The 27,762-nt window shown below is 40.7% G+C and overlaps 1 protein-coding gene and 1 pseudogene across 13 annotated transcripts in view; both read right to left on the minus strand.

The window, feature by feature from the left end:
• Asb3 (ankyrin repeat and SOCS box containing 3) overlaps positions 1-27,762 on the minus strand; it is a 391,624-nt gene that overhangs the window by 290,268 nt on the left and 73,594 nt on the right. For 3 of the 13 annotated variants that reach the window (XM_075942497.1, XM_075942487.1, XM_075942488.1), the window contains one exon: positions 6,435-12,169. The exons of 6 other annotated variants lie outside the window; for them this stretch is intronic. In XM_075942497.1, coding sequence (XP_075798612.1) covers positions 12,094-12,169 — 76 coding nt within the window. In that variant the 3' untranslated portion in view covers positions 6,435-12,093. Of the gene's footprint in view, positions 1-2,388; positions 2,748-3,303; positions 3,381-6,434; positions 12,170-27,020; positions 27,110-27,762 lie in introns of those variants that run through there. 4 more of the 13 variants (XM_075942489.1, XM_075942493.1, XM_075942490.1 and 1 more) reach the window with 3 other exon arrangements.
• LOC142832204 (RNA-binding protein EWS pseudogene) lies at positions 3,889-6,302 on the minus strand (annotated as a pseudogene).

The following is a 27,762-nucleotide window of genomic DNA, read 5'->3' on the forward strand; positions in this document are numbered from 1 at the left end:
AGACAGTAATATTCATGATGTTGTGGCCAACATCATAAATATGGGATTATGAATGTAAAACATGTTCTGGGTTCAGAGAATAAATCTGGTCATCCATGCCGCTCTGCAGGTATCTCTAGTAGGGCCGGTCTCTAAGTTCCTGACTGTTTTCGTCTTTATCCTTTTACGCATATCCTTCAGGGCCTCCAGGACCACCTCTTTCTCATTCCATCTGTTCCATCAATGGTCCTGGAGGAGCCCCAGGACCACGTCGTATTCCTCCACCAAAGCCACCTCGGTCCAAGCTACGGATATCTCAGAAGCCACCTCTGCCTCCTCGGGACATTTCTGCAGGACCAACAGGGTCCAGAAGTCTGCCTCAACCTCGCTGCATGCCACCAGGGCAGCCTCACCAGGTGAAAACAGAGAGCCACCTTGTGAAGGTTATTCTCTGTCCACCTCCCACCCCCCACGCACACACACACACATATAAAGCTGAGCAGTTCCCCCTTTAAGATTCTCAAACTCTCGGCTTTGAATCAAACAGAAAGGAAGCAGAGGTTAACCGATAGCAGTGGATATAGTGATAAAATTTCCCTGAGCAAAGAAATATTTGGGGACTATGAATGAAGACACTGGCATGAACAGATAAGTTCTTCTAAAGTGAATAAAAATCAGTGACATTTTTAATGAAAACTAAGATCTCAAAATTTCCTTAAAGGTTGAAGAGACCAAGCCGGAAGGATTTCTTCCTGCAAATTATGACAATGGCGTTGTGCCTCAGCCTACCGCCAACACTGAATTACCTTCATTTCAAGGTACTAGTCACAGAGGTGACACTCTTCAGGATTCGGAGAAAATTACACTTCACGACACCACAATGGATCACACACGTTCTTTAGGACTTACACTGGGCATGCAAGGGGGAGACCACATGCTGACACTAAGCTTGCTCTTGGTAGCCACACTGGTGACACCATGGACCCTCTGCAACATTAGTTTTGACAGTCAATAAACATTTGGAATGTATTGAAAACAATCACAACTATGAACTTTGTTGCAATTAGAGGCCCTCTAGGTTCTCCACAATGATACTGAGTATGCTCACAAGAGGTTCCCATTGTCAAGTCATCTAACAAGCAACTTGAAAGGAAAAAAGGAACTCAGAAAACTACCATTTAATTGTTTTAATGTTTCTTCACAAATGGTTAAAATACTAAAGTACAGGCAGTAATCCTTATGATGTTGTGGCCAACATCATACATATGGAATTATGAATGTAAAACATGTTCTGGGTTCAGAGAATAAATCTGGTCATCCATGCAGCTCTGCAGGTATCTCTAGTAGGGCCGGTCTCTAAGTTCCTGACTGTTTTCGTCTTTATCCTTTTACGCAGATCCTTCAGGGCCTCCAGGACCACCTCTTTCTCATTCCATCTGTTCCATCAATGGTCCTGGAGGAGCCCCAGGACCACGTCGTATTCCTCCACCAAAGCCACCTCGGTCCAAGCTACGGATATCTCAGAAGCCACCTCTGCCTCCTCGGGACATTTCTGCAGGACCAACAGGGTCCAGAAGTCTGCCTCAACCTCGCTGCATGCCACCAGGGCAGCCTCACCAGGTGAAAACAGAGAGCCACCTTGTGAAGGTTATTCTCTGTCCACCTCCCACCCCCCACGCACACACACACACATATAAAGCTGAGCAGGTCCCCTTTTAAGATTCTCAAACTCTCGGCTTTGAATCAAACAGAAAGGAAGCAGAGGTTAACCGATAGCAGTGGATATAGTGATAAAATTTCCCTGAGCAAAGAAATATTTGGGGACTATGAATGAAGACACTGGCATGAACAGATAAGTTCTTCTAAAGTGAATAAAAATCAGTGACATTTTTAATGAAAACTAAGATCTCAAAATTTCCTTAAAGGTTGAAGAGACCAAGCTGGAAGGATTTCTTCCTGCAAATTATGACAATGGCGTTGTGCCTCAGCCTACCGCCGACACTGAATTACCTTCATTTCAAGGTACTAGTCACAGAGGTGACAGTCTTCACGATTCTGAGAAAATTACACTTCACGACACCACAATGGATCACACACGTTCTTTAGGACTTACACTGGGCATGCAAGGGGGAGACCACATGCTGACACTAAGCTTGCTCTTGGTAGCCACACTGGTGACACCATGGACCCTCTGCAACATTAGTTTTGACAGTCAATAAACATTTGGAATGTATTGAAAACAATCACAACTATGAACTTTGTTGCAATTAGAGGCCCTCTAGGTTCTCCACAATGATACTGAGTATGCTCACAAGAGGTTCCCATTGTCAAGTCATCTAACAAGCAACTTGAAAGGAAAAAAAGAACTCAGAAAACTACCATTTAATTGTTTTAATGTTTCTTCACAAATGGTGAAAATACTAAAGTACAGGCAGTAATCCTTATGATGTTGTGGCCAACATCATACATATGGAATTATGAATGTAAAACATTTTCTGGGTTCAGAGAATAAATCTGGTCATCCATGCAGCTCTGCAGGTATCTCTAGTAGGGCCGGTCTCTAAGTTCCTGACTGTTTTCGTCTTTATCCTTTTAAACAGATCCTTCAGGGCCTCCAGGCTCACCTCCTCTTCATTCCATCTGTTCCATCAATGGTCCAGGAGGAGCCCCAGGACCACGTCGTATTCCTCCACAAAAACCATCTCGGTCCAAGCTACGGACACCTCAGAATCCACATCTGTCTCCACCTCTGCCTCCTCGGGACATTTCTGCAGGACCAACAGGGTCCATAAGTCTGCCTCAACCTCGCTGCATGCCACCAGGACAGCCTCACCAGCTGATAATAGAGATCCACCTTGTGAAGGTTTTTCTCTTCCCTCCCCATACTCCTCTCCCCACACACACACATAAAGCTGAGCAGGTCCCCTTTTAATATTCTCAATATCTGGCATGGAATCAAACAGAAAGGAACCAAAGGTTACACAATATTAGTGGATATAGTGATAAAATTTCCTGAGCCAACAAATATTTGAGGCCTAAACATCAAGACCCTGGTGTTAACAGATAAGTTCTTCTAAATTGAATAAAAATCAGTGACATTTTTAATGAAAACTAAGATCTCAAAATTCCCTTAAAGGTTGAAGAAACCAAGCCTGAAGGATTTCTTCCTGCAAATTATGACGATGGCATTGAGCCCCAGCCTATCGCTGACACTGAATTACCTTCATTTCCAGGTACAAGTCACAGAGGTGATACTCTTCAGGAAACTGAGAAAATTACACTTCACGACACCACAATGGAACACACATGTTCTTTAGGACTTACCCTGGGCATGCAAGGGGGAGACCACATGCTGATGATGAGCTTGCTTATGTAGGCACACTGGTGACACCATGGACCCTCTGCAACATTAATTTTTGACAGTCAATAAACATTTGGAACGTTTTTGAAAACAATCACAACCATGAACCTTGTTACAATTTGAGGCTCCCTTGGTAGTCCACAACGATACTTAGTATGCTCACAAGGAATTCCCATAATAAGTCTAAAACAACCATCTTTAAAAGAAAATAAAAAACTCTGCTGCCGGGCGGTGGTGGCGCACGCCTTTAATCCCAGCACTCGGGAGGCAGAGGCAGGCGGATCTCTGTGAGTTTGAGACCAGCCTGGTCTACAAGAGCTAGTTCCTGGACAGGCTCCAAAGCCACAGAGAAACCCTGTCTCGAAAAACCAAAAAAAAAAAAAAACCTCTGCTCACTAGGATTTAACTTGTTTTAACGTTACTTCAGAAATGGTGAAAATACTAAAGTACAGAGAGTAATAAGCATAATGTTGTGGTCAACATTATATATATGGAATTATAAATTTAAAATATTTTCTGGTGTAAAAAAAAATGAATCTGGTCATCCATGCAGCTCTTCAGGTCTAAGTACGGCCGGTCTCTAAGTTCCTGACTGTGCTCACCTTATTCCATTTACGCAGGCCTTCCAGGACCTCCAGGTCCACCACTTCTTTCTATCATGGGTTCCATCAATGGTCCAGGAAGATCCTCAGGACCATGTCGTATTCCTCAACCAAGTCCACCTCCGTCCAAGCTATGGCCACCTCAGAAGCCACGTTTCTCTCCACCTCTGCCACCTCAGAACATTTCTCCAGGACCACCACGATCCATAAGGACACCTTTTCATCCCTGCATGGCACCACTGCCGCCTCGGCCACGATCACATCCCGGAGGATGGAATGGTAGCGGGTGGAAGCCCTCAGGTTTTGGTCCTTACACTGGTTGCATTCTGTTCCCAGGTCAAGTTCTGGGTTCCACAGCCCGCCATGGGACACTGCCAATCTTCGGCTCAGTGCTGGACATTTCCTCCTCCACAAGGGGGTCCCTCAGGAGCCCCAGGGTTTTCGTGTTGGGAAGCCCCCTCCTCTCCTCCAATGCCTCCCATGGGACCCATGGTTCCTTTGGGACCTCTTGGGCTATTATGACCTCCACAGAGTGGTGGTGGCATCCCTCTGCCCTCATGAGGTGGCATGCCACTCCACTTGCTAATTTTGGAGGCTTCTTTCGGGCAAGAGAAGCTTTAAGTTTTCTTCCTTGAATATCTTTTCCATCAAACCATTCCACAGCAGCCTTGGCAGTTGGCAGATCTTCATAGGCCACTGTGGCGTCACCTTTAGGCTTTCCTGTTTCCTTATCCAAATAGATGTGGATCATGAGTTCTCCAGTTCTCTTGTTCATCTTGACAACCCCACACTGCTTACCGAAGTCTGCCAGATCATCCAGAGTCACACTGTCATTTAAACCTTGCACATAAATTGCACTGTTGTCAGAATCCTCATCAGGATCTATAGGAAGGCCTAGATCAGGACCTGGTCCTTCATCCATGGGTCCACCGGGCTTATTGATGCCACCTCGCTCTCTAGAGCCCATTCCACCGCGTCCTCCTCCCCGCCCACCTCTGCTCATGCCTCCATGATTAAATCCCCTTCTTCTCCTCTCCCGGTTATCAGGGCCACTCATGCTCTGGTTCTCTCCTGGTTGGAAAATCCTCCAGACTCCTGCCCCCGACACCATGTGGTGTGGTCCTGTTGGAATGAACTCTGCTCCCCGTAGCTGCTGCTCTGTTGGCTATATTGACTTGGAGCCTGGCTGTAGGATCCAGTCTGAGGGGGGTAACTAGTGGGAGGCTGCTGCCCATAGCTGCTTTGTTGACCATAGCTACTCTGCTGCCCATAGTTGCTAGGTTGCCCATAGATGCTCTGCTGAGATTAACTGCTCTGATCGTTAACTAGTTGGCTGTGAAGAGAAAGATAGGATGTGTAGGATACGATGTGTAGGAGGATAGGGTGGAGGTGCAGGGACTGGCTGCATGGGGTAGCTCCCAGATGCTTGGGGATATCTGTAATTACTCTGTCCATACCCTAGGCTGGGCTGGTTATAACCCCCTGTGCTAGATTGAGGTTGACTAGTCTGAGTGGGCTCTTTACATCCTGTGGTCTTGCAGGTGCAGCGGCTGCTGGCTGCTGGCCATAGGCTGGGTAGGCAGGCTGGGTGCCATATGCAGACTGAGCTGCACAAGAGGCTTGGGTTGTGGTGACTGGAGCAGTGGTGGTGTCATGAGCACCAGTGCCACATCCTTGAACAGTCTGGCTGTATGCCTGGGGGCAGTTGGAATGGTATCACCAGTGGGAGGCTGTCCATAAGAAGTCACATATGCAGTCTGCCTGTAGGTGGCAGTGCTCTGAGCTGATATCAGTAGGCTGTCCATAGGTTCCATAGCTTTGTTTCCCATAGGCCTGGGTGGTCTGTGCATCCTTGAGTTGGCTGGGCTGTGTAAGCACTGTAGCCCTGCTGGGCTGCAGCGTGGCATTAGGTACTGTAATCTGTGGACGCCATTTTCTCTCCTTCCTCCTCGTTCTCTCCCCCTTGACAACATTCTGACCCTGTTCTTGAAACTTGCTTAGAAGAGAACACAAGCGTGATAGCTTCACTACTGATCAGGAATCTGCTCTTGTTCATGTGCCAGGTGACGCTTTCGACCCTCAGAGTGCTAATGAGTATTTCAGCGCTACCAATCCAGCTGAACACACCCACTATGCAACTCACTCCAAGGTTCTGCCACTCTGGGAAGCAACAATGGCACTGCTGACGTTAACCACCGGATTATGGTTTCTGAGATTTGTATCAACAGTCATGATGTGGGCATTCAACCTAATTTAACATGTGACATGCATTAAAATGAGTTTAAGAAGGTAAGTCCGACCACAGCAGTGGTTTAAAATAGATGATGATTTATGCACTAGAAATCCAATTCTCTTTGGCACCAATACATATCATAACTAAATTTTGTGCTATATATAGGACTCTTTAGCCATTACCTAAAACTAGAAAAAAATGCTTATCTTTTCCAATCATATTGAAAATACATCTAACATGAAACTTGTGTTGTCTGAATGGCTAAGCAGAGAAATGTAACTGTTAGATATTAGTTTCTATTTTTCTCTGTCCATAAACTGTGACTTATGTGGATAGCATCATTTTGGAAATAAACACCCCCAAAGAAGCAACATGTGAGAATAAAACCAATGAAATAAGGCACCACATTGTCACCACTTCTCAAATACAATGACATTCCTTGTGACATGACACTACATAAGATTCTACCGGTGATGCCTCTGTTACTGCTCATCCTGATGCTGCCACCAATGATGTTCTTGATACTACTGATAATTCTTGCTTTTCTTTTTAGTTGCTGCTGAAGCCTATGAGGAGCTACCAATAACAATGACAATTTCAGGAATATTTAAAAAAATTTCTAAAGTTTAATGTTCAATATTTCTTGACACCGTATATACTGATTTCAGTATAGTTTTTTCATTAAAATACATTTTAAAAATATTTTAAACTGTTTCTTGGTATTGTACAAACTGTTGACATGATGTCTTGGTGACATGTTTTAGGAGAAAGCTTCTATAATACCTATCAGAGATAGAAAAGATAGTGGCATATCAAATCAGACAGACCACAAACAGATGTTGGCTGAACACCTGACTATGAAAGAAGAAAAAGGAGAGGCAGAGGGAGAGAGACAGAGGAGGAGACACAGAAAGAGGGAGAGGAACATAGAGACAGGGGGAGACAGAGAGATAGGTTTAGAAAGAGAATGAGAAGCTGGGGTAGGGATTCTTCTGAACTAGAAGAAGGTTAGGGGAGGGCAGGAGGGTAGAAGATCTAGAACACTAGCATGGACTTTGAACTGTACAGCAGGTACTTGTGCTACTGAAGGAGCCTGGAGGCCGGTCTGTACCTTATGATGGTAATAGACACCACAGGCAGCCAATATTCCCTACTTCCAGTGATAAGAGAAATGACACCTTTGGGTAGAGGAACTAGCTTCACAAGTTTTTAAGGGATGTTGGCTTTTATCTATCCTCCAAAAATCCTCCAAAGTCCAGGTTGAGCCCGTTTCTGGGTATCTGAGACTGCCATTACAGTTTTGGGAACTGGAGTTCAATAATAGGCGTCAATGAATTTTAGTGGATTTACTCTATTGGCCTTAAAATCCAAAGAGTTAAAGTGTGGCTGCTTACGTGAATTTCCTTTTCCTGTAATCTTATGGCATCCCATCCCCTAGCACACATTAAGTGAGAAAAGTCCCTCACTGAGGGTGGGGCCTTAAGAACCCCTTCCTGTGTGTGATGATCATTGTGTCCTTGACACCATTTCACAGAAACCATCTACAACCTCTGCCTCTCTCTTCCAGAGTAGTAGTTCAGATGTCTTGCTGAGGTCTGAGAACTGCACAGTTATGCATTCTCTAAACTTTGGTCAGGTGTGAGTCTATGCATTCACCAGAGCCCATTGTATAAAGAAACGTCTCTCATTAGGGATCACAGTTGGCTCGATGCTCACCTTACTAGACCTGGATGAAGGTGGGTGGGCCTTGGACTTCCCCCAGGGCAGGGAACCCTGATTGTTCTTTGGGCTGAGGAGGGAGGGGGACTTGATTGGAGGAGGGGGACGGGAATGGGAGGCGGTGGCGGGGAAGAGACAGAAATCTTTAATAAATAAATAAATTTATTTATTTATTAATTAACATAAAAAATTGCTCGAATGTATAGGTGTCAGCAAGAGTACATAGAAGGCAGCTTGATTCTATGTAAGTTTAACAAAACAAGAACAGAGGTCCTGTTGTGTGGATTCAACACATCAGTGATTAACTCAGGGTCACCAATACTTCATCAGTGTGGCATTAAGGAAAGAAATAAAAGCACTTCCACTGGGATTCATTTCCAGATTTGAATTTTCTACATATTCCCTGTCTTCCCTTCTTTCTGTTGCATGACTCTAAATCTGTGCCTTTCTGAAGAAGTCTGCCTGTCCCTGTGCTTGTTCTCTTGTCTGAGTCTATGTCTGTCCCTACATCTGTCCCTGTGTGTAAATGTGTGTGTCTGCCCCTTTTGTTGCTCACTCTTTTATTGAATTTCCCCATAAGAATCACCTGGGGAAGGAGTGGGATACTTTACAGAATCATTTGTGGAGTCTTACAAGGGATGAAGGTAATAACTGCAACTGATCCTAACTCACCCAGACACCAAAAAACATTACAAACACCATGTTTGCCCAGTAATGCTGCTGTGTTCAATTGTTTTGATATTCATTTAAGAGTGTTTTCAACCTCTATGTTTGCTGTTTTATACAAATGATACACATTTGTTCTGGATCATGGGGCACAGAAGAAAATAAGATTACTTAAGGTTAGTTTAGTTTGTAAAAGGTGGCTATGCAGGAAGACCAAGCAAAGTAGTGGTCATTGTTACATTGTTCTCTTAAAAGTGGGTTAACAATCAGTTTGAGGACACAGTAAGATAGCAGCCTTATATCTTAAATGATCTCAAAGCATGTTATGAACTCTGGCTGTGATGTCCAGCAAAGGTTCCAGTCTCTAGAATGAGAGAGATTTCCATATTACATCACCATGGCCTTAGTCATTGGGCTCTGAACCAGGTTTACAGAACCAGCCAAGAGTTCCCTACTGCGTGGTAGACCTAAAATCAAATCACAATGTTTATTGTTCCTATAAGAGTCAACACACTATCACACGGAGAATATCTTGCCAGGCAAGTTGTCACATGCAGGGTCTACAGATTGGTAGAATCATCGCCAACTTTCCTCATCCAGTAGCTTGCATAGAAGCTTCTAGCACTGTGGAAGCTATTTAGCACAGATGCAACATGACCTTTAAATGTCCTATATCCCAAGTGTATAGTGTGTTCAGAATCATCCACCAATCTAATTCTCGTGTGTAAATGAGGACATTGGTAGGAGCCTGTAATGTTTGACAGGCGCCTCCTTACTTCACAGCTCAGAGGGAACTATCTCACAGTATTGGAACCTTTGTTTAGTCAACTTAATCTTTGGGAGAAACGTTACCCATGCATGCAGGGCTCCTTCATTCAGTTGTTTTACTTAGGCTTCCAAGAATGCAACTCCATTCGTTAGGCTTGGTGGCAAACCACGGTACATGTAGAGGTCAAGAGCATCACTTTCTGGATCATACTCTTACCTCTACCATGTGGTTTCCCAACATCAAACTCAACAGCATATGGCTGGCATCAAACACCTTCACATGCTAAACTATTTAACCAGCCCCTCAAATGATTTTAAAGGACTTCAAATGTAGTATTTTTCCAAAAGGATTTCTTCCTCCATGCTTAATTTTGGTTAACCCTTTCCCCACCATCACATTCTCCCATCGCTGATGAAAACTTTCCACTTGCAAGGTTTCTTTGCCCTTCCACAGTGCACTTCCTCTGCCATCCCACTTCCCTCCAGGCCTGTTCTCCTCTATGATCCATTTCATGCTTTGAGTTTTACAGACACTCGAAATTAAAAAACATTTATCTGAAAATTCAAAGCTTGGAACCACATGTAAGATAAATAATTCAATTAAAAATGGGGTACAGAACCACACAGAATTCTCAGAAGAATCTCTAATGGCTGTAAGACATTTAAGGAAAGGTTCAACATCCTTAGCCACCAGAGAAATGCAAATCAAAACAACTCTGAGATACCATCTTACACCTGTAAGAATGGCTAAGATCAAACACACTAATGATAGATTATGCTGGAGAGGATGTGGAGTTAGGGGAGCACTCCTCCATTGATGGTGGGAATGCAAACTTGTACAACCACTTTGGAAATCAGTATGGTGGCTTATCAGAAAATTGGGAATCAACATATCTCAAGACCCAACAAGACCACTCTTGGGCATATACCCAAAGAATACTCAACCATACTATAAGGACACTCCAGCGTGTATCTGTGAACATTCATGCCCCTACAGACATCCTTGTGACCACATGACCGGCTAGCAGTTACAGCTCACTGTCACTTCTCAGTAGCATCAGACTCCAAGAGACTAGCATACTGTGTATTGCTAGCCTAGGAAAAGATGAAGTTCAAAGTGCAGTTTCCCTGGGATGCTTGTCACTTTTTCAATCCTGTAAAGTCAAAAAATCACCAGCCAGGGTACTGAATTTTAGGGCTTCAAAAAAAAACCCTTAATGCTAGGTTATTGAAAACTGGATTGTGGTAATACAATTGAACACAAACAGAATACATTAAAAGATATTCTGTAAAAGCATTATGTGTATAGTTAGCCATGACCAAAAATAAATCCTGAAACAGAGTTTGAAAAACAAAGGTCACACTATTAAAAAAAAAAACATAGTACATACAATTTTGGAAAATCTTTGTTAAACTGAACCATCAGAACTTCTGCCTGATTTTCAATATCTATATATCTACATCAAACAAGACTTTGAATATGAGAAATGAGTTAGTCTTCTAACTCCTTCTAATGAAGTCCACCTTCATCACGCTCGTTTTGAGAGTCTATTAGAGATGGGTCCAGATGGTCTAATCAAGCACAGGTTGCTGGCAGGAGATGAAGTTCTGCCTCCTGTAGAAATCAGCCTGTGCTGCCTATTCTGACAGTAACACTCTAATACCTCCCTCTCAAGGCTAATTTCCAGTCTCTCAGACAAATGTCTTGATGATGTTTGATTTTTCTTGACTCAAGGTTTAGATAAAGCTATTGTAAAAACTCACAAGGCAGGACTCTAAGGTCTTTATTTTATCAATGGTCTAAAAATACATCCAGGTATTAAGAAGGAAAAGTAGTGTATGTATGAATAGACTATTATTGGCTATTACTGATTCATAGAAACAAACCTGCCCTCTTATTCTAGAGCTGAGTGAAGTCTGACTGTTCTATTTAGCATTACACAACTGAAATGCGCCCCTGTCTCTACAGACGGTGCTGTATGAATGCTCCTTTTAGGTCTCCTTATTAATATTCTGAGTGCAGTACAATATTTCTGAAAAGGACATAATTTTTATAGTGAGTATGCCTTTGACTTTAGGTATGTTCTTGTCTTGGCAGACTGAAAATGGGGTATATTTTGCCAAAAAGAATAAAGAAAGAATCTCAAAAAACAATACGACTGAAATCTGTGTTCTTCAAAAACTTTCCCCTGAGTTTACATGTTAAAATGCAAGAATATCAACACCTCACAAATATATCTGAATTAAAAAATAAGAACAACATAGGAAAATTTCCTTTTATAAACATAGAGGATGTTGGTGCATAAATAGAATAACACTGTTAAGTGATTCAAAAGCACAGTCACATCATATCTTCTTCCTGGGAAGTTTATGGCTTCCATCCCTAGTTTCAAGCACAGGTGAACACGAATCTTAACTGGGAAGAGGTCACATCCAACACCATAGCAGCATCACAGCTCAGTAGCAGAACAAAGCAGAAAATGATTAGGTCAGAAAACACCACAAAACAAAGTACACTGGAGACAACTGAGTAAGGCAGGATGAGCAAAGTTCTCAGGATTGGGGAGGAGGGACTGAGCAGTCCAGTTGTAAACAGTCCCATCTTTTGTGACTATACAGCACTGACAATTGAGCTGTCAGGAGCCTCGCTGGTTTCTACATCATCAACAGCTGCAGGTTCTGGAATTTCATTCATCCTCAAAACCTCTTCATAGAGCAAATAGCTCCGCAGACTTCGGGGAAGAGGCAACTGATGGATGAAACTGTTAGAACGAAGCTGCTCTGCTTTTAGACTGGCCCAAATTTCCAAACGGCAGAGATGGGTCAGGCATGGGACACAGGCTGGAGAAACAAACGAACAAAATATTAACTGATAGTGAAATGAAGAAAAGATTAAGGACCTAAGCTTGGACTTCAGATCACATATAAAAGCCAGAGACGGGAGTACCAATGTGGTTTGCTCGGTAACAATCTACCTCCAGTTTCAGTGAGAAACACTGTATCAAAATTGTAAGTCAGAGAGTGATAGACTAACATCCTTCTCTGGTTTCCACATATGCATACAATCACGAATACACACACACACACACACACACACACACACACACACACACTAGTAATACACTAAAGTAAGCAACAAACCCATCTCCATATAACAAGAGAAATAGTTTGTGGCTTAGTCTTGTTTTCAAAGAAGACTTGTGGATATGAATAATCACATTCAATTTTCAATTATTTTCCTCACCTGGTTGCCCTTGCTTCAACTGGTCACTCAAAGTCAGTATCCAATCTATAGAAGGTAAATGTTTAAATTCTAAAGAACTGATGATACAAGCTGGCATTTAAGAAAACTCACAACAGAAAACTGCTACTTCTCTCTTAGTCTGTTTCATTGCCAAGAGTCTTGTAACCTAACATATCAAGTAAATGGATGTGCAGTCTGAACATTATCTCTTTGCATCTGTGACATAAAATGAAGTTTCAAGGGCTGGCAAGAAGGATCAAAGGTTAAGAGTGCTAGCTGCTCTTCCAAAGGACCCAGGCTCAATTTGTGACAACAACACAGTAGCTCACACCTATTTCAAATTCCAGTTTCAGGGGATCCAACATCCTCTTCTGGCTTCCATGGGAACCAGGCATGCATGTAGTATACATACTTGCATTAAAAACATCCACACTTAGTAAAATAATGTTTTTAAGAATGAACTTTTAAAATTGGCACGGAAAGAGAACATTCATTGAGTGTCCTCTATGCCACATGCCTATGCATTTCAGAGATACTCTAGGTTTGTATCACTTTCTCTGGTCTAAACATGCAGATACATACACAATATCTATCTATCTATCTATCTATCTATCTATCTATCTATCTATCTATCTATCTATCTATCTATCTATCTATCTATCTGGGTTTCCTAAGCAATCACTGATCTGCTCCAGTCTCTGATATAAATTACCATGCTATCATAAGACAGGAAAACAGAATCTTAAAAAGAAGATTCAGCAAAATTTCAAAGATCACAAAGTTGTTTAACTGGCAGAGCCACGGTTAAAATTTAGATCCATCTGACCCCAAAGACTCTAAGTGTGGTTTAAAGTTGTAGGATACACGATCACACTGTGAATCCCAAGTTTGCATTTGAGTGAACTTAATAAAATCAACTTTGGGTCAGGAGACAGAGTCAGCAACTATTTGACAGAAAGTAGACAGAGAGACAGAAGGGAACCAGAAAAAAGAAGAGATACACAGGAAGTAGGAGGGAGGAACTTTAAATGTGACAGCCCTTTTTGGAGCAACAGAAAAGAGACTTTCTCATTTTGAGATGCTGGTGAAGAGGGAAGGTCATCTAGTTTCTGTTCAACTTCTCTGAGCTAGCAGGTTTTCAACCTAGCCTCTGTAGGGATAAGTCCCGCCCCTTAGGGGGCGTGTTCGCCTCGGGCTAATGTCTGCCTATAAATTTGGCGAGCTTGCTCCGAGCTCTCTCTTCTACTCTCCTGGTCTCCGCGGGAACGGTGGTTCTGTAAGTCTATTTCTACATTAAAACTATATATATTTTTACAAACTGTCTGCATTCGTTTACGCCGCTACATTTTGGCGTCCAACGTCGGGCTATTTTGCCCCCGACTCAAGCGGGTAGCCCGCTAGCTAACACAGCAACCTCCTGGGTGCTGTTTTTCAGTTTGTGACTCCGGCCCCAGTGCCGAGTCCGAGACATACTCGGCCACACAGGCCCATTCTGTCTGCCTTGGCTAAGTTTTACAGCGGAACCCCACTGCCTGAATTAGCGGAAGCTCAAGTACCTGCGGTTTTGCAACAAAAGCTGCCACAGCGGCAGATTTGGTCTGACACAAAGTGACTTGGCAGGGCAGTGGTGGCGCACGCTTTTGATACCAGCACTTGGGAGGCAAGGGCAGGCAGATCTCTGTGAGTTTGAGGCCGGCCAGGCAGTGGTAGCACACGCCTTTAATCCCAGCACTTGGGAAGCAGAGGCAGACGGATCTCTGTGAGTTTGAGGCCTGCCAGGCAGTGGTAGCACACGCCTTTAATCCCAGCACTTGGGAAGCAGAGGCAGACGGATCTCTGAGTTTGAGGCCTGCCAGGCCGTGGTAGTGCACGCCTTTAATCCCAGCACTTGGAAGGCAGAGACAGGCGGATCTCTGTGATTTCGAGGCCAGCCTGGTCTACAAGAGCTAGTTCTAGGACAGGCTCCAAAAACACAGAGACCAACAACTGGCAGGAACCGATCATTGCAGGTAAAAAATTTTTTCTTTTATAAATAAAATGTCTGAACACATTACCGTTCAAGAATTTAACAGTTTTTTTAATTGTACCATGTGGGAGATTTTACAAGAGGTGTCTGTCACGCCACCTCTATGGATCCTTCTGGGATTCGTAGTTTTCATTGGCACCAAATGGTTTGATAATAGAAATATGATAAAGTCTTTACGAGATGAATCCAGGATTCTTAAGGCAGAGATAGAACGCTTAAAAACAATTGAGAATGATAACAATCTTCTCAAGAATCAGTTTGAAGTTCTCCAGACTGATAACAATCTTCTCAAAAATCAGTTTGAAGTTCTCCAGACTGATAACAATCTTCTCAAGAATCAGTTTGAAGTTCTCCAGACTGATAACAATCTTCTCAAGAATCAGTTTGAAGTTCTCCAGACTGATAACAATCTTCTCAAGAATCAGTTTGGAGTTCTCCAGACTGATAACAATCTTCTCGAGAATCGGTTTGAAGTTCTCCAGGCTGATAACAATCTTCTCAAGAATCAGTTTGAGGCTCTCCAGGCTGATATTAAGGAGAAATTCATTACTATGGAAGAGGGAACAGCTGATCTGGATCGTAAGGTTCAGTCCCTCTCTGTAGGAACTGAAACATTAGTGGCTGATATTAAGGAGAAATTCATTACTATGGAAGAGGGAACAGCTGATTTGGATAATAAGATTCAGTCCCTTTCTGTAGGAAATGAAACATTAACTGAGAGAATCAACACTGCTGAATGTGACAATCGGATTTTGTCTAAAGCTTATGACAAATTGATGGAAAGATTGTCAATACAAGAAGGCACGGTTTATGCCATAAAAATTATGTCCAAAGATAAGATGTTATCTCTAACGGACAAACTTCATACTTTAGAATCCTCAATGAAGGCTTTGGAACATAATTCTGGACAGGAGATTCAGACATTGCAGAAGGCAATGGTGAATAGAATTGAAAAGATTGAGGAATTTCTAAATTCTGATGAAGAAGAGCAAAGGGTAGAAGGGCAAATTTTAACTACATCTGTGGGTAAATCTCTCCGGGACAATTTCCACAAAGCTCTACCGACAGCTCTACGTGCCTTTCCAGTAATAACAACAGAGAAGGTGGTTGGTTCCAGAAACCCTAGGGTCATCAAGGAGCATACATGGGAGCCTGTCCGTATGAATGACCTCAAGGAAATTAAACAGGCTGTCATGACTTTTGGGATGCAAGCCTCTTTTGTTAAAGAGATGCTAAGATCTTGGACCACGACAAACAAAGCAACCCCCTTGGACTGGCTCCAGCTGAGCTCTGCAGTACTTGAGAGTGGACCACAATTGAAATGGCAATGCTTATTCAGGCAAGAGGCTAAACTCTTAGAACAGCAGGAAAAAGCAAAGGGAATTGACATTTCCCTAGATAAAATTCTAGGTGAAGGGCTCTTTTCCGACCCTCAGGAACAAGCTAATTTGGATGAAAACACACTCTCCATGTGTACTACAGCAGCCTTAAGGGCTTGGGACAGGGTACAAGACCCAGGACAGAGAATAGAATCATTTGTCAGAGTTAAACAGGGTCAGAGAGAACACTTTAGTGACTTTTTACAAAGATTAACTAAGGCTGTACAAATAGGGATATCTGACCCAGAAGCAAGACGTATAATGATTGAGTCTTTGGCTTATGAAAATGCAAATGTGGAATGCAAAAGGATTTTGGGGCCTTTAAAGCTCAGATCAGCGCCTTTGGAAGAATGGGTCTTGCATACACTCAATGTTGATACATTTGATTATGGCACTGAAGCATGGGTAGAAGAAGCAATTTCCAATGGTAAAAGGAGACACCAGAATACCAAATGTTTTAATTGTGGCAAAATGGGTCATATGAAAAGGAATTGTAGACAACGGATTTTCAGAAATAATAATAATAATGCATCTTTCAGAAATAATAATAATAATGCATCTTCTAGAAATAACAGAAATAGGAGGACTCAGCCTTCAGGTTTATGTAGAAGATGTGGAAAAGGCAGACATTGGACGAATGAATGCAGGTCTACAAGAGATAGACAAGGCAACCTGATACAGTCGGGAAACGTGAGAGGGGGGGCCTCACAGGCCCCCATGGCAAACATGGTTCAGTCATATCCAGTTTCTGCAGAGAACGTGCCTCATCAGGACAATTAGGAAGCCCCATGCCTACTGTTACAAGCAATAATGATCAGAAAGATAAGTTACGTGTGTTTTGGCAAACTTCTATAAATGATCAAAGACCTAAACTGAGAGTGTGTGTAAATGGCATTTTTATTACTGGCCTGCTGGACACAGGTGCTGATGTAAGTATCATTACCCCAGAATCTTGGCATCCGTATTGGCCTCTTCAGAATGTAAATGTTCAGCTCCTGGGAATTGGAACCCTATCTCGAGTAAGGCAGAGCACGAGATGGGTTGAATGTATAGGGCCAGAGGGACAAATAGGAAAATTAAAGCCATATGTAGCCAATATCGCAATGAATTTATGGGGTCGTGACCTATTACAACAATGGAATACCGAAATTAACATTCCTGCTACTTCTAGAGCCTATAGTTCTGAGAATAATATTAAAAGATATTACAAATGGAGAAAACCGGCCATTCGGGCTGTACAAGAACAAGCAATTGATGTCCCTTCAGAGATACCAACAGCCTTGCCTCTAAAATGGTTGACTGAGAAACCAATATGGACAAAGCAATGGCCTTTAGCTGAGGAAAAGTTACAGGCTTTAGAACAGCTGGTACAAGAACAATTAGATGCTGGACATATAGAAGAATCTACCAGCCCTTGGAATTCTCCTGTATTTGTGGTTAAGAAAAAATCAGGTAAATGGAGAATGGTGACAGATCTCAGGGCCATCAACAAGGTTATTCAACCTATGGGCCCTCTGCAATCTGGAATTCCTTTGCCCTCTTTATTACCAAAAGGATGGCCTCTCATAGTTATTGATTTAAAGGATTGTTTTTTTTCACTATACCTTTGCAAAAAGAAGATAGAGAAAAATTTGCCTTCACAGTGCCTACTTATAACAATTCTCAACCTTTGAGGAGGTACCAGTGGTCCGTCCTCCCCCAGGGTATGTTAAATAGCCCCTCCCTGTGCCAATATTTTGTGAACCAACCATTGCAAATAATACGCAAGAAATTTCCCAAATCTATAGTATACCATTACATGGATGACATCTTGTTATCCGATTCAAACATGGATACCTTGAACAGACTGTTTGAAGAAATAAAGATACTTTTACCTAAATGGGGATTGCAAATCGCTCCTGAAAAGATTCAGAAGGGAGATTCTGTTAATTATTTAGGTTATAAAATAGGTTTGCAAAAAATTAAGACACAAAAAGCACAAATTAGGAGAGATCGCCTACAGACTCTTAATGACTTTCAAAGACTGTTAGGAGACATTTCCAGTCTACGACCAGCTATTGGAATAACACCTGATCTAATAATTCATTTGAACAAAACCTTGGATGGTGATAAAGATTTAAACAGTCCCAGAGAATTAACAGCTGAAGCAGAAAAGGAACTGACAATGATTGAGGAAAAATTACAACAGGCACATGTGGACAGGGTGAATCCAGAGCTCGATTGTATTCTTGTCATACTACCATCAAAAATTTCCCCTACAGGAATTTTAATGCAGAGAGATGATATTATTTTGGAATGGATCTTTTTACCACATAAACCAAGTAAGAAACTGAAAACTTATGTGGAAAAAGTCTCTGAGTTAATTATAAAAGGCAAGCTGAGACTTTGTCAACTAGCAGGCATAGACCCAGCAGAAATTATAGTGCCCTTCACTGCTGATGAACTAAAGAAATTATGGGAAGATAATGAACCATGGCAAAGAGCTTGTGCTAATTTTTTGGGAGACATTAATAACAACTATCCAAAAAGCAAGCGGCTTAACTTCATAAAGAGAACTTCTTGGATTCTTCCTCGAATCGTCCGTGATGCTCCAATAACTGGAGCCCGTACATTCTATACTGATGCCAATAAATCAGGGAAGGCAGGTTACAAATCAGAAGACTTGGATAAGGTGGAACAAAGTCCGTATAATTCTGTCCAGAAGGCAGAATTATATGCCATTCTTATGGTGCTAAGGGATTTTAAAGAACCTATTAATATAGTTACAGATTCACAATACGCAGAAAGAGTTATTTTACATATTGAAACTGCTGAATTTATACCTGATGATACTGAACTAACCTCATTGTTTCTCCAGGTTCAAGATTTGATCAGGAACAGGCTTTGCCCTATGTACATAACACACATCCGATCCCATACGGGTCTGCCAGGTCCTCTAGCACAAGGTAATGCAGAAATTGATCAATTACTGATTGGTAGTGTGCTACAAGCCTCTGAATTTCATAAAAAACATCATGTTAATAGCAAAGGTTTGAAGAAAGAGTTTTCAATTACATGGCAACAAGCTAAGGAGATTGTAAAGAAATGCCCTACTTGCTCTTTCTATAACCAAACGCCACTGCCTGCAGGGGCTAATCCAAAGGGCACCCAAAGGAATGAAATCTGGCAGATGGATGTGTTCCACTTTGCAGAATTTGGCAAATTAAAATATGTTCATCACACCATTGACACTTATTCAGGCTTTCAGTGGGCAACTGCTTTAAGTTCAGAAAAAGCTGATTCAGTAATCACTCATTTATTAGAAGTCATGGCTATCATGGGTATACCTACACAAATAAAAACGGACAATGGTCCTGCTTATGTTTCTAGGAAAATGAAACGGTTTTTTGATTATTACAATATCAAGCATGTTACAGGTATACCATACAATCCTACAGGTCAAGCAGTCATAGAAAGATCAAATCGAACTATAAAAGATATGTTGAACAAACAGAAAGGGGTGGAAAACACCCCCAGAAATAGGCTACATAATGCTTTGTTAACCTTGAATTTTCTCAACGCTAATGAGAAGGGAACAACGGCTGCAGAAAGACATTGGATAATGGAAAAGTCTACTGAACTAAATCAACCAGTTTATTTCAAGGATGTGCTGACCTCACAATGGAAGCCAGGATATGTGCTACGTTGGGGAAGGGGTTTTGCTCTTATCTCCACAGGTGAGGAAAAATTGTGGATACCATCAAAATTAATAAAGGTTCGGTTTGAAGAAGAGAAGCCACTTGGAAAAGATAAATAACAATTCTTTCATAAGGATGGCGAACATACTGATGGTAAGAAATACAGATAGGTTGGAGGCAGGGTTCTTTTCTTATCTCCACAGGAAAATACTCATCTTCAAAGAAATTGAGGGACCCTGAATATTTAATTACTGATGGATGGACACATTTTGTAAGTATTAATTTTTATTTATATGTCTTATTAAACATTTCTTTATAAATATATAGAGCTGGTTTTGAAGTTGGACTCTGGCTCAGTCCCTCTCCAATTCCAAGCCTGTTAGTAAGAGAAAAACCCAGAGTTTCTGGAGTTTCTGTCTCATGTCAAGAGCCATGATATGGGACAGAAAGAAATACGAGTTTAGAAAACATCCTTGCTTTTCTTCATATCTATCATACTTTTCATTGAATATATATATCATGCCTTTTATTGAATATATATATGTATGTATATATATGTCTATATGATTAATGTTTAAGTTTTTCACAATGAACAATGAGTTTTTCCCAAAGTGACATTTGAAGTTTCCAGGAAGAAGATGGGGCCCCACAACAACAACTCTACCTGGTTGAGATGACGTCATGATACTGATAGCGCTACTACAAGACCTGTTTTGGATACCAGCTGCACAAGACGATCCCAACTTGGTTAGCTGAAATGGTGCACATCTTGTACAACATTCTGGCCAGACCTCCACAAAATACTCAGAGACTATTTGCAATTTTAAAAGACATTGATCTTGAAATTTAACCATCATTTTACTTTCACAGGATCCCCCAGAAAGAACGTCGCCCCCATGACAGCTGGAAGTAATTCTAGAGGACGACGTCCCCTCTCCCAGTAAAGTTTACCCCTGGGTTTAGGGACATCATTTAGGGGTTGGGAGGTTGGGGGAGGAATTTTATAAGCTCAGGGATCATTTTGAAAAAAAAAAAAAGAGGGAATGATGGGATTATAGATTTATAATTGTGATAAAATTTAGACAAATATATTGGTATCAATTCTTGTATATTGAAACAAAGTTAAATTATATTGACTATTGTATGCATGCATGTTTCTATGTCTGTTTAAAACATTTTTATGTATTGACATATATTGTATTGATATATATATTGTATACATTTACCATATTGCAATGTACATTTCTACCTCTGATTAAGATACTTATATAATGTTTGTGCATTGATATATATTTACCATATTGCAATGTATATTTGTACAGTGTTTACATTTGGAGGTCATTATCCTCATTTGTTACACAGTTGTTTATTGTCTTAGTCTTTAAGTTAGATAGATATTGAGAATTATATAGATAAATAGTCATCTAAGTTTGTCATTTATAATCAGACTAATCAGGTTCTTTAGATATATAGAGATTATACTCAGTATAGATAGATAATCTTCAACCTCTTCAAAGAGCTGTAGAAAATGGCCTTTAATCTAAGTCAGAGTTTCGTGATAGTGAGACACAATTGCTCCTGGCAACACCACTCCATTCCCGAGAGAATGTTGAGCACCAAAGACACTCCACCTGGAGCCTTTCTATTTGGCAGAACTGGCCTTTGGGCAAAGAAATGCCTATACCTCAACCACTGACACAGATACAGAGCGTGCATCAATGGATAAAACAGGACTGTCATATCCTGCCAAGACAGGGTAAGATAGTTTTGAAAAGTTCCTTGCCTTTAATAATGGTATGTCAGTTATGTTAGGCCTTAGCCAAAATTGGTTGACTCAACATTGCAAATGAGACTTTGGGTGATTGCCCAGGTAGTCAGTTGTCTCTGTCAATTGTTGCACATTTTGGATATATCTCGTTTGTTGAGTAGTGTTTATTCCCTTCTCAGATCTTTGACTGAGTTGAAGATTATATAATTGTAGTTACTCTTTACATTATTTGGACTCCTTGAGATAGAATGTTTAGCAAAGCTTTTGTTCTCAATATTGTTTGTTATATTTATTATTTGTTGTTATTGTATGTAGTTGTATTTGGTTTAGTTCTGTCTTATTTAGACAAAAAGGGGAGATGTAGGGATAAGTCCCGCCCCTTAGGGGGCGTGTTCGCCTCGGGCTAATGTCTGCCTATAAATTTGGCGAGCGTGCTCCGAGCTCTCTCTTCTACTCTCCTGGTCTCCGCGGGAACGGTGGTTCTGTATGTCTATTTCTACATTAAAACTATATATATTTTTACAAACTGTCTGCATTCGTTTACGCCGCTACAAGCCTCCACTGTGTGGTAAACAGAACAATAAGGATTTAGTTAAATAGTACATCCGGAGGCTGGAGAAATGGCTCAGGGCTTAAGATCACTGACTTCTCTTCCAGAGGTTCTGAGTTCAGTTCCCAGCACCACACACATCTATAATGATATCTGATGCCCTCTTCTGGCGTGTAGGCAAAGAGGTAGATAGAACACTGTATACATAATAAAAAATAAATCTTTAAATAACTGTATTTGGTGACAGTGGTGAGAGACAGATCTAGCAGGACATGGCTGCCTGAGAAGTGGGCCAGTGACTGCCACAGTTACCGCCTGAAGACAGTAGTATTCAGGTATAGCCTCTGTGCCAGTGGGAAAACAATATTTTGGCACTCCAATGTGTGACATGATCACATAAATGGAGAATTCACACTAGTCGGACATTACTCGTGGGAACTCTGGAAAGTGGACTTAGACTTGGAAACTGCAGGAGGTGCTTGAGCCCACCACCAAACAGAGAAGTCAGCAGATTTGGTGAGACATTGGACGTCTTGAGCCCACCACCAAACAGAGAACTCAGCAGATTTGGTGAGACATTGGGACGTCTTGAGGGAGAGAGTTGAGTAATATTTGTTTGTAAATATTTATTTATTTATTTATTTATTTATTTATTTATTTATTATGTATACAATACTCTGTTGGCGTGTATGCCTGAAGGCCAGAAGTGGGCACCAGACCTCATTACAGATGGTTGTGAGCCACCATGTGGTTGTTGGGAATTGAACTCAGGACCTTTGGAAGAGCAGGCAATGCTCTTAACCGCTGAGCCATCTCTCCAGCCCCATTTTTTTAAAAAAAATATTTATTTATTTACTTATTTATTTATTATGTATAAAATATTCTGTCTGTATGCCTGCAGGTCAGAAGAGGGCGCCAGACCTCATTACAGATGGTTGTGAGCCACCATGTGGTTGCTGGGAATTGAACTCAGGACCTTTGGAAGAGTTTTTTTTTTAAAAAAAAAAAAATCATTTCCATGTTAAGGATGAAAAATATCACAAAGCAGGGTACTAGGACCCTAAATAATGCTACCATGGATGGTTTGAAAATAAAAATAGTAAATGAGGGGATAAAAGACTTAGCTGGGATTGACATAATGCCGATTATAATCATCATCAGTTTGGTAATTCATCTCATCCTTCATAGCCACAGTGGTTTCTTTTGCCAAATATAAAATGTGTGGTCTGATAATTGTGCCAAATATGAGAAGTTGACAGATAAGATAAAAATTTTAGAAACACTTGTACATAAAGATAAGAAATTTTGACTGATAAGATGTAAGCCTTAGGCCAGGTGGTGGAGGCACACCTTTAGTTCCAGCACTTAGGAGGCAGAAGCAAGTGGATCTCAGTGAGTTCAAGGCCTGTCAGGACTGCTACTCAGAGTCTCAAAACAAAACAACAACAACAAAAAAAAAACCCCACAGACAAACCTTATACTGACCTACTAATGAAAATAAGAGAAATACTCAGACACAGGAATGTAGACAAGAACCCACCATGCCACTGCATCATGAACTGAAGTGCAGTGTCCCAAAATTATTAGAAAACCTGCCGTAGTTACTATACAACAACCAGGAGACAACACACACCCTAAGGTCATCAGAAAGTTAATGGAATCCTATAGACATATTCTATTTGAGGAGATTTGAAGAAGCAGTCGTTTCATATGGTAAGCGTTCATCCTATGTAAAGCAGACGTTAAATTCATAAGCAATGCAGAACAGAAATATCCCACAAGACTGGAAAGAATTGGTCACAGAAATATTGAAAGCTGGTCTCAGACACAATGGATAACATGGTGGCAAGAGCAAGCTAGAGTCATAGAACAATGAAATAGGGCTAGAGGCATTGATGATTCCCAAGACCAGCTTCTAGGTGAGCACCAATATGCCGAGTTGCAACAGTTGAATTTGATGCATACAACTTGCTGCAATTTGTTGCAGATAGTTTGAATTGGATGAACACACACTGGCCCTTAACAGCTTGAGTGCTTGGGACAAGGTTGAAGAATCAGGAAAAAAAAGACTTTTCTATCACTTGGTGCCTTTGGGTTTTCACTGCTGTGAAGAGACACCATGACCATGGCAACTCTTATAAAGAAAACATTTAATTAAGGGGATGGCTTACACTTTCTGAAGTTAAACCTATTATCACCATGGCAGAGAACACAGCGGCGTAGAGGGAGATGTGGTGCTAGAGCTGAGACTACTAGATCTTGCAGGTAAAAAGAAATCAACTGAGATACTGGGTGGTACTCAGAGCACAGAAAACCTCAAAGCACAGCAAACCCCCACAGTGACACAGTTCCTCCAACAGCTCATACCGACTCCAACAAAGTCACACCTCTTAAGACTGACAATCCCTATGAGATGATGAAAGCCAATTACAATCAACCTGCAGACTTGGCAACTAGCCAAGGAAAGTATAAGAACATGTACCCTGTTCCAACAGTTAGAATTGGGCAGGGTTTTGTTTTTGTCCTTCCAGGATAAAAGTATCCAACTAGGGAATCTATAGGTTTCTGGACAAATGAGATATCTGAGGAGGAGGAATCATCAAGAGAAAATATCCCAAGAAAAAGAGTAAATCAGGGTAGAATTTCATCAATCTTCCCAAACATGGTCTTTTCTTAATCCCAATTCAATTAAAAATCAAAGCTGGTTTTGCAGTTGGAGCATGGCTTTCTTCTTCTCTAAACCTAAGCATGCTTGTTAAAGGAAAACTGAAAATCTCTGTTTCATGTTTAAAGAGTTGCCTAGTACGGGATAGAAGAAAATCAAAATTAAGGGACTATTATATTGTCATGAATCCTTGGTTTCATTTTGACTCTTTGAAACTTTTCCTAAGATATAAATACTATCTCAAAATCTATAAGATTTTCATGTATATATAAACTTTGCAGGATATTAGTAGTCATGTAGGCTACTAATTAATTCTCAACATAAGCTTCATCCAGCTACTTGTATGTGTTTCAGGGTTTGAGTCTGAAGCAGGTAATTAGGCACTGAGCTTGTGTACCCCTGATGTACTTGATAGATTCTGGTTGTCTAACATTTCAGAGATCTGTTGTATACAGCATATAAAATGTTTTAAGTTTTCTGCAGTAAACCATGACCATTCGTAACAAGAACCTTCGAGTGCTCCAAAAAAAATGAAGGGGTCCTTCAATGATGACTGTGGTAATGCCATTAAGCTAACAAACACTACCCAAAGATCAGTTTTGATGTGCAAACCTTTAGGACAACTTCAGAGCAACTAGTTAAGATGGTCCAGGCTCACAGACTCCTCCAGGCAGAACTTCTGTTAAGCCCCACACTTTCTCACAGAGACTAGACAACAAATGATACAGCTAGCTCTCCCAGGACTTGGCCATTATCACAATTTTCTCAGGGGCCTCTAAAGATGCTGCTGCCCCAGATAATAAGAAGTAATTTGAAGAAAATGACAACCACATTACCAAGAAGTGGTGTGGATAGTTTTTGGTCATTTGGTGGGTTTTGGATGTTTGTTGTCATTTAGGGGAATTGATTGTAAGCTGTTATTAGTCATGGTTAGGGAAGAAGTAAAAAAAAGTAAGATTAAGGGATTTACTTTTTTTTTCATTTGTCTATCCTTTCTCTCCTACCTAATGTTGTAAAGGGGGGATGGGGAACAAAAAGGGGGAATATAAGAATGATAGAATAAAATGGTAGAGTATTGAATCTACTTTTAAACTGAAAACCAACTACTAGTCTCAAATATTTTACAATGGTATGGATTTTTTATATTAATACAAATTTGAGGTTTTGTTTTAACATACTGGATATGTGTTTCTAATCGTGAACCTATGCGACTCATTTTAAAATGTAATGTAAATTCTAGTTCTTAAAAGCTACTACTATAAACTCTTTAGGATAACTAAGAAATAATGGTTAGTGGATAGTCATCTATAACAATCAAATTTATAGCCACCTTAGTTATGTTTTTAAGTAGTGTATGTATGTACAGTTATGGAAAATATAGTCGAAGTGCATGAAATATTAGAATTGGTATAAAATTCTAGATAAGAATCATAAGGGTTCTGAATTAAAGTTCAAATGCTTTTGCTCACGTACAAACATTTAACACTTTACACATAAATCATGATCAATAACAATGGTGTTAAATTCACTAGTTCCCTAACACTGCTGAAAATTTAATGAAAAGAAAATACCTAAAGTCAGTATCTGACTGGCATTAATTACCTCACTACTATATTTCACACTCAAAAATACTACAAGGAGTAAGTTCAAACAAAATATTATGGCATCTCAAATACATGATTTTATTTTCCATATTTAAGTGTAACTTTTCTACTCAGACAGTATGTTGCATATTATGCATATCACTGAATAACATGGAATATCAGACAAGTAAATAAAAGAGTATACCTGTTGTGGGTGTGTGCATGTGGAAGTTATCTGTGATAGTTTGAATGTTACTGGCCCAAATAAACTCATAGGGGGTGGCACTATTAGGAGGTGTTGGAGGAAGTTTGTCATTGTGAGGACAGCCTCTGAGGTCTCCTATGCTCAAGTTAAGCCTAATTCAGTTTACTTCTTGTTGCCTGTGGATCAAGATGTAGGGCTCTTAGCTCTTTCTCCAATTTCATGTTTGCCTATACACGTTCATGTTCTGCCATGACAATAATGGACCAAACCTCTGAACTGAAAGACTGTCCAATCAAATGTTCTGTTTTATAAGACTTGCTGGAGTTATGGTGTCTCTTCACAGAAGTAGAAGCCCTAACTAAGACACCATCATTTGGATCTAGCTAACAGTATTTATGTTGCTGCAATGTGGTGTCAGGTAGGCAAGTCATTCAAGACTCTCCTAACAAACGTAGATTAGTCTGCTTTATTTTAAACACAAGAGGTTGAGCTTCCACATGCAAATGTGTATAAGCATGATTAGATGTGCTTTTAAGACAGGGATCTAATGGCATAATCTGCTAAGACTGCTGCCCCTTCAGGAAACTTTAAAAGTCAGTGAAATTGCCTATTACCTGACAGTCACAATATGAGTTGTTATGCTTTGCAATAGTCTCTCCACCATGAAGATTGAAACCTCTGGACCTGTGAGCCAAAATAAATAATTCCCAGCTTTAATCTGTTACCTAGATATTTTTGTGAAAGATATAGTATGGTAATTGATATAGGCAGGAAACAAACTTTGAAGAATGACTGGTATAAAAGTGGCAATGAGTGAAATAAACGGAGCTGTCATCCAGTAGTAAAGTGCAGAGTCACTGCTGATTGTGGGACGATTCGTTCCCATTGCTAAGTGTAGCACCTCACCTCCCTACAGTACACCGAAAGACTTTTAATATGCTTCAAGGTAGAAAGAATCACTACATTTTGTAACCTCCAAAGTACCTCAAAAATCTCAGACACCAGTGAGTCTAGAGACCGCAAATGTTTCGATTGCACAATGAATCAGTAAAAATTATGTCAATGTAGTATCTCAGAGAGTTCACATTATTTTATCTATATGTAATAGTGTATTGTTGAACAAAAACAATTTGTACAATTAGATAAATATATAAGACTGAAAGTAAGCTATAAAGGACTTTCTTTAAATAAATTAATTAAAAAATTTTTCATTGTAAGGCCAGACATTACGGTACATGCTTTTAATCCCAACACCTGGGAGGCAGAGTCAGGAGGCTCTCTGTGAGTACAATGCCAGTCTAGTCTATAGTTCCAGGGCTGCCAGGCTAGATAACAGA

This window comes from Microtus pennsylvanicus, chromosome 12 (assembly GCF_037038515.1).
Source record: "Microtus pennsylvanicus isolate mMicPen1 chromosome 12, mMicPen1.hap1, whole genome shotgun sequence".
Lineage (NCBI taxonomy): Eukaryota > Metazoa > Chordata > Mammalia > Rodentia > Cricetidae > Microtus > Microtus pennsylvanicus.